This window comes from Heterodontus francisci, chromosome 12, assembly GCF_036365525.1.
Source record: "Heterodontus francisci isolate sHetFra1 chromosome 12, sHetFra1.hap1, whole genome shotgun sequence".
Taxonomy (NCBI): Eukaryota; Metazoa; Chordata; class Chondrichthyes; order Heterodontiformes; family Heterodontidae; genus Heterodontus; species Heterodontus francisci.
In genome coordinates, this window is record NC_090382.1 from 38,219,748 (window position 1) to 38,233,278 (window position 13,531).

The 13,531-nt window shown below is 49.5% G+C and overlaps 1 protein-coding gene across 4 annotated transcripts in view; it reads left to right on the forward strand.

Moving 5' to 3' along the window:
• Positions 1-10,210, forward strand: part of fam193b (family with sequence similarity 193 member B) — a 154,654-nt gene extending 144,444 nt beyond the window's left edge. For all 4 annotated transcript variants that reach the window (XM_068043346.1, XM_068043347.1, XM_068043348.1 and 1 more), the window contains one exon: positions 6,803-10,210. In XM_068043346.1, coding sequence (XP_067899447.1) covers positions 6,803-6,896 — 94 coding nt within the window. In that variant the 3' untranslated portion in view covers positions 6,897-10,210. The remainder of the gene's footprint in view (positions 1-6,802) is intronic.
• The last annotated feature ends 3,321 nt before the right edge of the window (positions 10,211-13,531 follow it).

A 13,531-nucleotide genomic window follows, 5' to 3' on the forward strand; every position in this document is an offset into this window, starting at 1 on the left:
TCTCGCCCTCTCCCGCGCCCCCCCTCGCCCTCTCACGCGCCCCCTCGCCTCTCCCGCGCCCCCCCTCGCCCTCTCCCGCGCCCCCCCTCGCCCTCTCCCGCGCCCCCCCTCGCCCTCTCCGCGCCCCCCCTCGCCCTCTCCCGCGCCCCCCCTCGCCCTCTCCCGCGCCCCCCCTCGCCCTCTCCCGCGCCCCCCCTCGCCCTCTCCCGCGCCCCCCCTCGCCCTCTCCCGCGCCCCCCTCGCCCTCTCCGCGCCCACCCCTCGCCCTCTCCCGCGCCCCCCTCGCCCTCTTCCCGCGCCCCCCCCTCGCCCTCTCCCGCGCCCCCCCTCGCCCTCTCCCGCGCCCCCCTCGCCCTCTCCCGCGCCCCCCCTCGCCCTCTCCCGCGCCCCCCCTCGCCCTCTCCCGCGCCCCCCCTCGCCCTCTCCCGCGCCCCCCCTCGCCCTCTCCCGCGCCCCCCCCTCGCCCTCTCCCGCGCCCCCCCTCGCCCTCTCCGCGCCCCCCCTCGCCCTCTCCCGCGCCCCCCCTCGCCCTCTCCCGCGCCCCCCCTCGCCCTCTCCCGCGCCCCCCTCGCCCTCTCCCGCGCCCCCCCCTCGCCCTCTCCCGCGCCCCCCCCCTCGCCCTCTCCCGCGCCCCCCTCGCCCTCTCCGCGCCCCCCTCGCCCTCTCCCGCGCCCCCCTCGCCCTCTCCCGCGCCCCCCTCGCCCTCTCCCGCGCCCCCCCTCGCCCTCTCCCGCGCCCCCCCTCGCCCTCTCCCGCGCCCCCCTCGCCCTCTCCCGCGCCCCCCCTCGCCCTCATCCCGCGCCCCCCCTCGCCCTCTCCCGCGCCCCCCTCGCCCTCTCCCGCGCCCCCCCCTCGCCCTCTCCGCGCCCCCCCTCGCCCTCTCCCGCGCCCCCCCTCGCCCTCTCCCGCGCCCCCCTCGCCCTCTCCCGCGCCCCCCCTCGCCCCTCTCTCCCGCGCCCCCCCCTCGCCCTCTCCCGCGCCCCCCCTCGCCCTCTCCCGCGCCCCCCTCGCCCTCTCCCGCGCCCCCCCCTCGCCCTCTCCCGCGCCCCCCCTCGCCCTCTCCCGCGCCCCCCTCGCCCTCTCCCGCGCCCCCCCTCCCCCTCCGCCCTCTCCCCGCGCCCTCCCCTCTCCCGCGCCCCCCCTCGCCCTCTCCCGCGCCCCCCTCCCCTCTCCCGCGCCCCCCCTCGCCCTCTCCCGCGCCCCCCCTCGCCCTCTCCCGCGCCCCCCCTCCCCTCTCCCGCGCCCCCCCTCCCCCTCTCCCGCGCCCCCCCTCCCCCTCTCCCGCGCCCCCCCTCCCCCTCTCCCGCGCCCCCCCTCCCCTCTCCCGCGCCCCCCCTCCCCCTCTCCCGCGCCCCCCTCCCCCTCTCCCGCGCCCCCCTCCCCCTCTCCCGCGCCCCCCCTCCCCCTCTCCCGCGCCCCCCCTCCCCCTCTCCCGCGCCCCCCCTCCCCCTCTCCCGCGCCCCCCCTCCCCCTCTCCCGCGCCCCCCCTCCCCCTCTCCCGCGCCCCCCCTCCCCCTCTCCCGCGCCCCCCTCCCCCTCTCCCGCGCCCCCCCTCCCCCTCTCCCGCGCCCCCCCTCCCCCTCTCCCGCGCCCCCCCTCCCCCTCTCCCGCGCCCCCCTCCCCCTCTCCGCGCCCCCCCTCCCCCTCTCCCGCGCCCCCCCTCCCCCTCTCCCGCGCCCCCCCTCCCCCTCTCCCGCGCCCCCCCTCCCCCTCTCCCGCGCCCCCCCTCCCCCTCTCCCGCGCCCCCCCTCCCCCTCTCCCGCGCCCCCCTCCCCCTCTCCCGCGGCCCCCCCTCCCCCTCTCCCGCGCCCCCCCTCCCCCTCTCCCGCGCCCCCCTCCCCCTCTCCCGCGCCCCCCCTCCCCCTCTCCCGCGCCCCCCCTCCCCCTCTCCCGCGGCCCCCCCTCCCCCTCTCCCGCGGCCCCCCTCCCCCTCTCCCGCGGCCCCCCCTCCCCCTCTCCCGCGCCCCCCTCCCCCTCTCCCGCGCCCCCCCCTCTCCCGGCTCCCCTCTCCCGCGCCCCCCCTCCCCCTCTCCCGCGCCCCCCCTCCCCCTCTCCCGCGCCCCCCCTCCCCCTCTCCCGCGCCCCCCCTCCCCTCTCCCGCGCCCCCCCTCCCCCTCTCCCGCGCCCCCCCTCCCCCTCTCCCGCGCCCCCCCTCCCCCTCTCCCGCGCCCCCCTCTCCCCCTCTCCCGCGCCCCCTCCCCCTCTCCGCGCCCCCCTCCCCCTCTCCCGCGCCCCCTCCCCCTCACCCGCCCCCTCCTCTCCCGCGCGCCCCCCTCCCCCTCTCCCGCGCGCCCCCCTCCCCCTCTCCCGCGTTCCCTCCCCCTCTCCCGCGCCCCCCCCTCCCCCTCTCCCGCGCCCCCCCCTCCCCCTCTCCCGCGCCCCCCCCCTCCCCCTCTCCCGCGCCCCCCCCTCGCCCTCTCCCGCACCGAACAGAAATTTCGACCAAATATTTAAAAAAGTTAGATAAACTACATCAGAATCATGTTTAAAAAGTTAGATAAATTGAGGAGAGTATCCTCATATCGCTTGCATATTTTGAAAGTTGAAATCATCTTTTCTGTACCGATGTCCATATTTAATATTTACAAATCAAGGAGGTTCCTTCCGCTTTCAATCACGAGCCCTAAACCTTTGTGTGAGAAATGTTGGTTATAGTTGGGCAATTACCCCAAATTAATGCAAGTACCATTTTTTCTCCTGTTAATGTTAACGCTGAGTTAAAGAGCAAACCCTCTGGAGCAGTGCAGAATGATCCACCACAATTTCAAAATTTCTGTGCTGTGCAGTCCCAAAGTTGCTGGCACTTTCATCGTTGTAATACCATCATTACCCCAGAAAAATCTGACCCCATGAATCTAGAATGGAGCCACATCATTGGAGGAAGTAGAATAAGTCCATTTTTCATAAAACATTTAGTTACAAATTGAAAGTAATATTTTAGAAACAACAGAAGCATTGGAAATGTAAATTGAGGCCATGATTGATCGCTATTGGGCACATTAGAGTCTTTAGAACATTACAGCGCAATACAGGCCCTTCGGCCCTCGATGTTGCACCGACCTGTGAAACCATCTGACCTGCACTATTCCATTTTCATCCATATGTCTATCCAATGACCACTTAAATGCCCTTAAAGTTGGCGAGTCTACTACTGTTGCAGGCAGGGCGTTCCACGCCCCTACTACTCTCTGAGTAAAGAAACTACCTCTCACATCTGTCCTATATCTATCACCCCTCAACTTAAAGCTATGTCCCCTCGTGTGTCCCATCACTATCCGAGGAAAAAGACTCTCACTATCCACCCTATCTAACCCTCTGATTATCTTATATGTCTCGATTGAGTCACCTCTCCTCCTCCTCCTCTCCAATGAAAACAACCTCAAGTCCCTCAGCCTTTCCTCGTAAGACCTTCCCTCCATACCAGGCAACATCCTAGTAAATCTCCTCTGCACCCTTTCCAAAGCTTCCACATCCTTCCTATAATGCGGTGACCAGACTGCACGCAATACTCCAGGTGCGGCCTCACCAGAGTTTTGTACAGCTGCAGCATGACCTCGTGGCTCCGAAACTCGATCCCCCTACTAATAAAAGCTAACACACCATATGCCTTCTTAACAGCCCCATTAACCTGGGTAGCAACTTTCAGGCATTTATGTACCTGGACACCAAGATCTCTCTGCTCATCTACACTACCAAGAATCTTCCCATTAGCCCAGTACTCTGCATTCCTGTTACTCATTCCAAAGTGAATCACCTCACTTTTCCGCATTAAACTCCATTTGCCATCTCTCAGCCCAGCTCTGCAGCCTATCTATGTCCCTCTGTACCCTACAACATCCTTCGGCACTATCCACAACTCCACCGACCTTCGTGTCATCCGCAAATTTACTAACCCACCCTTCTACACCCTCATCCAGGTTATTTATAAAAATGACAAACAGCAGTGGCCCCAAAACAGATCCCTGCGGTACACCACTAGTAACGAAACTCCAGGATGAACATTTGCCATCAACCACCACCCTCTGTCTTCTTTCAGCTAGCCAATTTCTGATCCAAAGCTCTATATCACCTTCAACCCCATACTAATCACTTCCGTATTTTCTGCAATAGCCTACCGTGGGGAACCTTATCAAACGCCTTACTGAAATCCATATACACCACATCCACGGCTTTACCCTCATCCACCTGTTTGGTCACCTTCTCGAAAAACTCAATAAGGTTTGTGAGGCGCGACTTGCCCTTCACAAAACCGTGCTGACTATCGCTAATGAACTTATTCTTTTCAAGATGATTATAAATCCTATCTCTTATAACCTTTTCCAACATTTTACCCACAACCGAAGTAAGGCTCACAGGTCTATAATTACCAGGGCTGTCTCTACTCCCCTTCTTGAACAAGGGGACAACATTTGCTATCCTCCAGTCTTCCGGCACGATTCCTGTCGACAATGATGACATAAAGATCAAGGACAAAGGCTCTGCAATCTCCTCCCTGGCTTCCCAGAGAATCCTAGGACAAATCCCATCTGGCCCAGGGGACTTATCTATTTTCACACTTTCCAAAATTGCTAACACCTCCTCCTTGTGAACCTCAATCCCATCTAGCCTAGTAGTCTGAATCTCAGTATTCTCCTCGACATTTTCTTTCTCTACTGTAAATACTGACGAAAAATATTCATTTAACGCTTCCCCTATCTCCTCTGATTCCACACACAACTTCCCACTACTGTCCTTGATTGGCCCTAATCGAACTCTAATCATTCTTTTATTCCTGATATACCTATAGAAAGCCTTAGGGTTTTCCTTGATCCTAACCGCCAATGACTTCTCGTGTCCTCTCCTTGCTCTTCTTAGCTCTCCCTTTAGATCCTTCCTGGCTAGCTTGTAACTCTCAAGCGCCCTAACTGAGCCTTCACGTCTCATCCTAACATAAGCCGCCTTCTTCCTCTTGACAAGCGCTTCAACTTCTTTAGTAAACCACGGCTCCCTCGCTCGACAACTTCCTCCCTGCCTGACAGGTACATACTTATCAAGGACACGCAGTAGCTGCTCCTTGAATAAGCTCCACATTTCGATTGTGCCCATCCCCTGCAGTTTCCTTCCCCATCCTACGCATCCTGAATCTTGCCTAATCGCATCATAATTTCCTTTCCCCCAGCTATAATTCTTGCCCTGCGGTATATACCTGTCCCTGCCCATCGCTAAGGTAAACCTAACCGAATTGTGATCACTATCACCAAAGTGCTCACCAACTTCTAAATCTAACACCTGGCCGGGTTCATTACCCAGTACCAAATCCAATGTGGCATCGCCCCTGGTTGGCCTGTCTACATACTGTGTCAGAAAACCCTCCTGCACACACTGGACAAAAACTGACCCATCTAAAGTACTCGAACTATAGTATTTCCAGTCAATATTTGGAAAGTTAAAGTCCCCCATAACAACTACCCTGTTACTCTCGCCCCTGTCGAGAATCATCTTCGCTATCCTTTCCTCTACATCTCTGGAACTATTCGGAGGTCTATAGAAAACTCCCAACAGGGTGACCTCTCCTCTCCTGTTTCTAACCTCAATACTACCTCAGTAGACGAGTCCTCAAACGTCCTTTCTGCCGCCGTAATACTCTCCTTGATTAACAATGCCACACCCCCCCCTCTTTTACCATCTTCTCTGTTCTTACTGAAACATCTAAATCCCGGAACCTGCAACATCCATTCCTGCCCCTGCTCTACCCATGTCTTCGAAATGGCCACAACATCGAGATCCCAGGTACCAACCCATGCTGCAAGCTCACCCACCTTATTCCGGATGCTCCTGGCGTTGAAGTAGACACACTTTAAACCAAGTTCTTGCTTGCCAGTGCCCTCTTGCGTCCTTGTAACCTTATCCCTGACCTCACTACTCTCAACATCCTGTACACTGGAACTACAATTTAGGTTCCCATTCCCCTGCTGAATTAGTTTAAACCCCCCCTGAAGAGCACTAGCAAATCTCCCCCCCAGGATATTGGTACCCCTCTGGTACAGGTGAAGACCATCCTGTTTGTAGAGGTCCCACATACCCCAAAAAGAGCCCCAATTATCCAGGAAACCAAAACCCTCCCTCCTACACCATCCCTGCAGCCACGTGTTCAACTCCTCTCTCTCCCTATTCCTCGCTTCGCTAGCACGTGGCACGGGCAACAACCCAGAGATAACAACTCTGTTTGTTCTCGCTCTAAGCTTCCACCCTAGCTCCCTGAATTTCTGCCTTAAATCCCCATCTCTCTTCCTACCTATGTCGTTGGTGCCTATGTGGACCACGACTTGGGGCTGCTCCCCCTCCCCCTTAAGGATCCCAAAAACACGATCCGAGACATCACGAACCCTGGCACCTGGGAGGCAACACACCAACCGTGAGTCTCTCGTTCCCACAGAACCTCCTATCTGTTCCCCTAACTATGGAGTCCCCAATGCTCCTCTTCCCCCTTCCCTTCTGAGCAACAGGGACGGCACATGTCTCAAAGCCCTTGTTAGAACATTGTTACTCTGTTGCTCATTTCTGCTTTCATGGCTGAAGTTTCTCCCTTTATTGAGATGTTCCTTTTATCTTTGTTTATTTTGAAAGCAACCAAGCTCTAACTTGCATTGTCCGTTTATATAGGAAAGTGATTTTTATCTTATGGAATACGGCAAGCTGAGCTATTTCAGAAACCCATTTGTGGACAGCTCATTCATGCAACAAAGCAGCTATGACCTGACAATGGTTCTGACATTTCCTTCCTTATGATGTGCTGACACATTTATTTTCTTTCCATTTGTAGGTTTTGCCTTGATTCTGCCAAGCAGACAAGGCCAAAGGTCTCTGTAAACTGGTCTAACTTTAGCCTGAAAAAGGGTCCAAAGACAGCTCATTGAAGATGGCACCTCACTCTTGCCTAATGAAAACTGGAATTGTCCTGCAGTTAACACATTCCTTACTGTAATGGGTATTGGCCTGCTCTCCCAACTCTAAGCAACTTGCTGTGACGTAGAAACAACTTGCTGTGATGTCATCCACAACCAGTGCCTTAACCAGAAGAAGTGCACATTTCTAACTGGATGGCACAATTATCTCTTGGGTTGGTTTATTGTGCTTTATGGTCATTGTGAGAAATTGTTTGTCAATAGTGCTGAAACCAGTGGAGCAAGTCTGAATTTCAGTAGAAACCAATAACATGGAATTTTATAGGTGGACAATTGATTTTTCCTACATTTTTTGGGGGGGATGTCAGATGAAATATGGAATAGGATTTGTTTTTGTCTGTCAGAGACAATAAGACAAGGCAGACAAGTTTCATGGCACTTACAAAAGGGATTGAAATGTATCTCTTGTACCTATGAACTATTATGGAACTGACTTTTAGGAGAATATTGTACTCTTAATTATAAGCAAAATCAGCCAGCATAAAGATCAAATAAAATATTTCACATCTCAAAATTTGCACTGCCATGAGTGTAGCTTTACCTAGTCCCCTGTGGCAAGAAATGTATACTAAGTGCTGTTCTGTCCTGGAAATGTTTAATGAGAAGGGCAGTAAAGGTGGCCAGTAGACACAGTCATCTCCCGCTACATGATTCAGCGAGACAGCAACGATAAAAATCAATGCCTTCGGGCTTTCTGTTGCAAACTGGGAGAATAAGTCATGTGCTTTTTGATTGTCACAGATTATCTTCCCAACTCTATTTCTGAGAGCCTTGTACGTACGTGCATTTGCAGAATTAAAAATAATGAGGGGCTGGTGAGGTAAGTCTCTATTATTACTTTCAAAACTGACAGGTTGAGTATGCAGCATGTTTTCCTGGATAAATACATAAATGAGCCTGATTATGAAACTCTGATGAAATTGAGTAAATATTGTGGGAGGATAGAAATTGCTGTAGGCTTGAGTAAAACTAGCATTTCAAATCAATTTTGAAGGAAACTATTCTCTTTTTTTTTTTGTCTGCCCTTCGGTATATTACCCAACCAGAATTTTGACAACATTAATTGAGAATCCATCTTGTATGCTATAATGAAATATGCTTTGAGGCTAAGGTACTGTAATTAAGTGCAATCTGCCCATTCTTGATAGGTGCCCCATAGTTAAATAGAAAGCCTTCAGCATTTTTATCCAGGTTAAAAAGCTGTCTTCCGAATTACAGCCCCAAGCTCAGAAGTACACGCTCCCCTATTTTAATGACAATCTTTTTTAAAGCAGCTTTTGGCACCAAACCACTATTGGTTGTCAGTCTACCTGGAATGCAACTTTCTGCTAACGTATTCTGTTGCATGAGGGCCTGGCATTAATCACCAATAACTTGGGTTATGACCTGAAAATCCAGTATTGCCAATGTACTAGGATTGGAAATGATGAGCAAATATAGAAGTGCTACATATTTGAAATTAAAAGTTAGTTACCATTTTGGATTACAGCTTGGGAGTAATGGAGCTTATCTTGCTTGTGTGATCATCCAGTCAACTGTGGTGCAGTGCTGCTCTCATACAACAAATTAGTTGCACATTGATCAGACACTTTGATCACAAACCCATTAAAATTGTATTCAGTCCAAGTGCTGCATATGTCTGCCAACAAATGAGCACACTTTTAGTTTAATCTCCTTGTCTAGTTCTTGTGAATACAATGCTAAAATTAATTTGAAATTCATTCTCACTTCGTCTTTTAATTAATTCGTTTCCTTGAATTGCTGTCATATCCCAGCCAAGTTTAAGACTGTAATTGCCAGAAAGAAAGGAAAAGATGTGGGCCATGTGGTATCTTCATGGCGAGTAAGTATTAACTGCTGAAACTAATGGTCACAACCAGCTGGTTGGTATCTTCTGTAAGTCATGGAATAGACCACATTTTGCAGTGTTATACTGTAAGTTAAGGCTTCCTACTACACCACCATATTGGAGCGTGTAGTGGTGACTTATACAATGTAGTGGCCGACCCACTTTCATATCATGGTCAATTTCAAACGTGGATGGAAGTTGATCATTTACAATAAACTTTATATATTTGGTTAGAAACCACATTGTAAATATCCTATGTATAGTGGTGTCGGGTGCAGGCAGTGCTATTGGACACCTGCACATTACAGACTGACAAAAAACTTTATATTCAAGTGTTTTTATCTACTTCAGTAACTCTTGGTAAAGTAAATTGGCTATAATCGTTGTAAAGTTCATTTTATGTGAAGATTAAATAAAGTCCTCACCAATGTGATGGAAACAATGAGAACCTTTCTGTTGTGTATCAGTGACTGTAGTTGGATTCACATTGTAACAGTGACTCGTGGTTTCAACCTTTACTTTTCAGTGCTGTCAGCAGGTCATAGTTGTTGCTGGCATATATACCCTGGAGATGCATCGCCTCATTCCCACAAGGTGACACTGTATATCGTAGTATTTACTATACTTGATTTATTTTCTTAATAGAAATCTGCTTCTTGGTGTGTGTCCTGTTTATACTGCTGCCTTATTCTGTCCTTTAAAGAAAAAGTTTGTCACATTTGTAATTAATTTTTTTAAAGTACCTTAGTGGATGCTACTAGTGAAAGATTAGTTTTGCCTGAATTAGGTGGCCATCATCACCAGTCTCAGCTCACCTATGCATTGTAGAGAATGTAAAATGTAGGTTGTGCATCATTTTCAAACCTTATATTGGGCTGACCTCTCTGGAAAATAAGGTTTAATTTAAAATGTAAATTTAATTTCAGAATAACTGTTCTCCGTAAAGTACCTGATATGAAAATCCATTTTGTTGTGTGAGCCCTTTCTCAAACTTGCAGCATACCAAGAAGTGTTTGGGGAAGCAATGCCCACCTGCTGAAATAGTTTCATGTATGGGTCACGATATCAAAGCCACATGTTTGAAGTAGTTTCCAAGATGTGAAATCTTATATCGTTTTAATCTTGCCATTAATTGTCTGTTTAAATTGTAGTTCTGTTAGTTTTTTTGTTCTTTTATATGTACCTTTATTTTATATTGTAACAACAGTTTTATCTACTTCAAACCAAAAATTGTTAGTTTTATATGATTTCCTGGCATTAGCCAACTTGAACTACAACACAGTGGTATAAATTGACTGTTAACTCTGAAAAGAATGTAGGTTTGTACTATGCCGGCCAAATCTTTTTGGCATCCTTTTTTAAATTATGTACTGTGAATTGTCTTTCTTTTGAAAGATAAATATAATGACTTGATGAAGATATGTGTGCTTATTATTTAGAGATGTGTTGTGCACCTATTTGTAGTTCAGAAAGACATGAAATTATAATCCTGTAGGATTTGGTGAGCAGTAGCATTTACCCAGTGATGTCTATGAAATTCACTGACATTTTACAGAGATTGCATGTGGTTACTTTCAGCATTTGTCCATGAGGGGAGTAATCCCAGCAGCACAAAGTCAGAGAAGGAAGTGGGAAATTGGGGGAAAAAACATTGTTTTTTTTAGCATGGGTATTAACCTTTTTGGGTATAGAACCCAGTTTAATTCTCTGCATCACTTTCCCTTTTAGTCTGATATTCCTGAGACCAGTGTTTAGAGGTATCACTGACAGAGGGGAAATGGCTTTCCTTTTCTACATGTGGTAGATTAACCCCAACAACTAAAAAGACCAAATATAATAGACAACAGTCTTGATATAACAAAGATCTCCACTTTCTCCGACACAACGCATATAGCTCCTGATACAGTACTGTGCCCAGTCAAGCGTTTTTCTTTCTGGAGAGAGGAAAGGGAAGTGAATTATAACTGGCAGTCCTCATTTCTTCTAGTTGGGTGAATGAAATTTAAAGGAAAGGCCATTTTCTCTCCAGACTTGACATTCTTTTCCTGAAGTCAACAACTTCAAGAAGGAAAACTTAACTTTGCTTCTCTCCACAGATGCTGCCAGAGCTGCTGAGTATTTTCCAGCACTACTTGTTTTTATTTCAGATTTCCAGCATCTGCAGTATTTGGCTTTTTTTTATATAAGAGAAAGAAGTAAGTTCTCCATTGGAATTTGAATTTAGCCTTGAACAACTTCATGTTCAAGTTAATTGGAATTTATGCATTTGTATAATTCTAGTCAATTTGAATATTTGAAAGGCTTAATTTGACTTTTTAAAAAGTAATAAAAGTTTGTTGATAAAAATGGAAGTTTCACTTTTTAGCTAATTTGGTTCCCAGGGTGAAAAACCCTTGGATTAGAGCCTATTCTACTTGTCGTGCGATTATTTTTCAGGCCATTGTTTCATTGGTTCGGTGGCACATTACCTGTTCAGCGATGTGGAGCAATTTATTTATTTATTTAGAGATACAGCACTGAAACAGGCCCTTCGGCCCACCGAGTCTGTGCTGAACATCAACCACCCATTTATACTAATCCTACATTAATCCCATATTCCTACCACTTATCCACCTTCCCTCAATTCCCCTACCACCTACCTATACTAGGGGCAATTTATAATGGCCAATTTACCGATCAACCTGCAAGTCTTTGGCTATGGGAGGAAACTGGAACACCCGGCGAAAACCCACGCTGTCACAGGGAGAACTTGCAAACTCCGCACAGGCAATACCCAGAACTGAACCCGGATCGCTGGAGCTGTGAGGCTGCGGTGCTCGCCACTGTGCCACCCATTGTGTCTGCTTTTTTCTTTTTCTGCAATTCATGCATGAGGACACCCAGATCCCTCTGCACCGAAGCACTCTGATTTTTCTCTCCATTTAGATAATCTGCCTTTCTATTCTTCCGACCAAAATGGATAACCTCACACTTATCCATCTTAAACTCCATCTGCCAAATTTTGGCCCATTCACCTAACCTATCCATACCCATTTGTAAATTTCTTATTTCTTTATTGCAACTTACTATCCCACCTATTTTAGTGTATTCTGCAAATTTGGCTATAGTACCTTCTATCCCTGCATCAAAGTCATTAATATAGATGGTAAATTATTTTTTTTTTTTAGAGATACAGCACTGAAACAGGCCCTTCGGCCCACCGAGTCTGTGCCGACCATCAACCACCCATTTTATACTAATCCTACACTAATTCCACATTACTACCACATCCCCACCTGTCTCTATATTTCCCTACCACCTACCTATACTAGGGGCAATTTATAAAGGCCAATTAACCTATCAACCAGCAAGTCTTTGGCATGTGGGAGGAAACTGGAGCACCTGGAGAAAACCCACGCAGACACAGGGAGAACTTGCAAACTCCACACAGGCAGTCCCCAGAATTGAACCCGGGTCGCTGGAGCTGTGAGGCTGCGGTGCTAACCACTGCGCCACTGTAAATAGTTGGGGCCCGAGGACCAAACCCTGTGACACCCCACTAGTTACATCTTGCCAACCAGAAAAAGACCCATTTATTCCGACTCTGTTTTCTGTCCTCTTACTCTATTTTGGTAGCAAAAATGTGTCCAGTTTTGGGAGGTTAATTCATCAGTTCATTTTTATAGTTCAAAATTTCTCCTTGCGTGAGCCTTACACATGCAAGAGTTGCAGATTTGGATAATTTCCAACCACATTACTTAACTTTAAAATGGTTTGACCGCGTGTGTCTTATTTGCTCAATTCAAGCACAATTCTCAGTACAAACCATAATATTAAAGGAAATGCCAGGCTGAGAAAACACAGACTGTTGTGGAGAAGTGCTGTTGTGCATAGAGAAATTTTGTGTTTCTGCTCTGCATTGCTGGGTCTTCAAATATCCTATATACCGCCTGCAAGAAAAATTAGGGATTTGATTTCAAAGGAAAAGAGGAATTTACCAACCTTACTAGTTGCCCTATGACCATCGGAACTGTCAAAAGTTTTACAAAACTGTGCTGTTGGTGACACCCCCCCCCCCACCCCCCACAAAAGCGAGGACAAAAAAAAGTTGAAGGCTTCAGCAGATCCTATTTCATGAATGACACCTCTCAAACAGTCTCTGACTTCTTCTAAATGAGGGGTTGGCAACTAGGGGCCGACAGCCCCCTAGCGGTCCGCGATTACGTTTCAAGGGGTCTGCTGCCATCTCATGGCTTCTCCCACCACCATCAATCTAGCCCCCAGATTGGGTCAGCTCTTACTGACTGCTGATTGGCAGCTGTCAGTCAGTACCATACCAGTCATGTGACCAGTCTGGCCTCTTTCCTCTCATGAACCAGCAACTCATTTACAAAGTTCAACATTAAAACTAACTTGCCAATAATATTTGCAATACATTTTTCACTGTTCAGATCCATTAATATAACTATTTTATTACTGTAAGGCTTGATTTATTGCCATTCTCCTCCAACACTCCTCCCTCCCTGCTTTTAGATGATGGCAGTTGACCACATCTGTGTGCATGGGGATACAAGTTTCGATAGTGGTCTCTGGGTATTGAAATTGCGAAGCAACAAACCCAGAGTTTGCAGCTGAATGAAATATTCAGATGGGAACTATTTAGGCACCCAGTTAGAGGCAGCAGGAAGCCGTGGAAAGCAGGTGGTGGAAAGTGCTCATGAGAGGAAAAACCTGGTAAAAGTAGTCAGAAAAGTAAAGG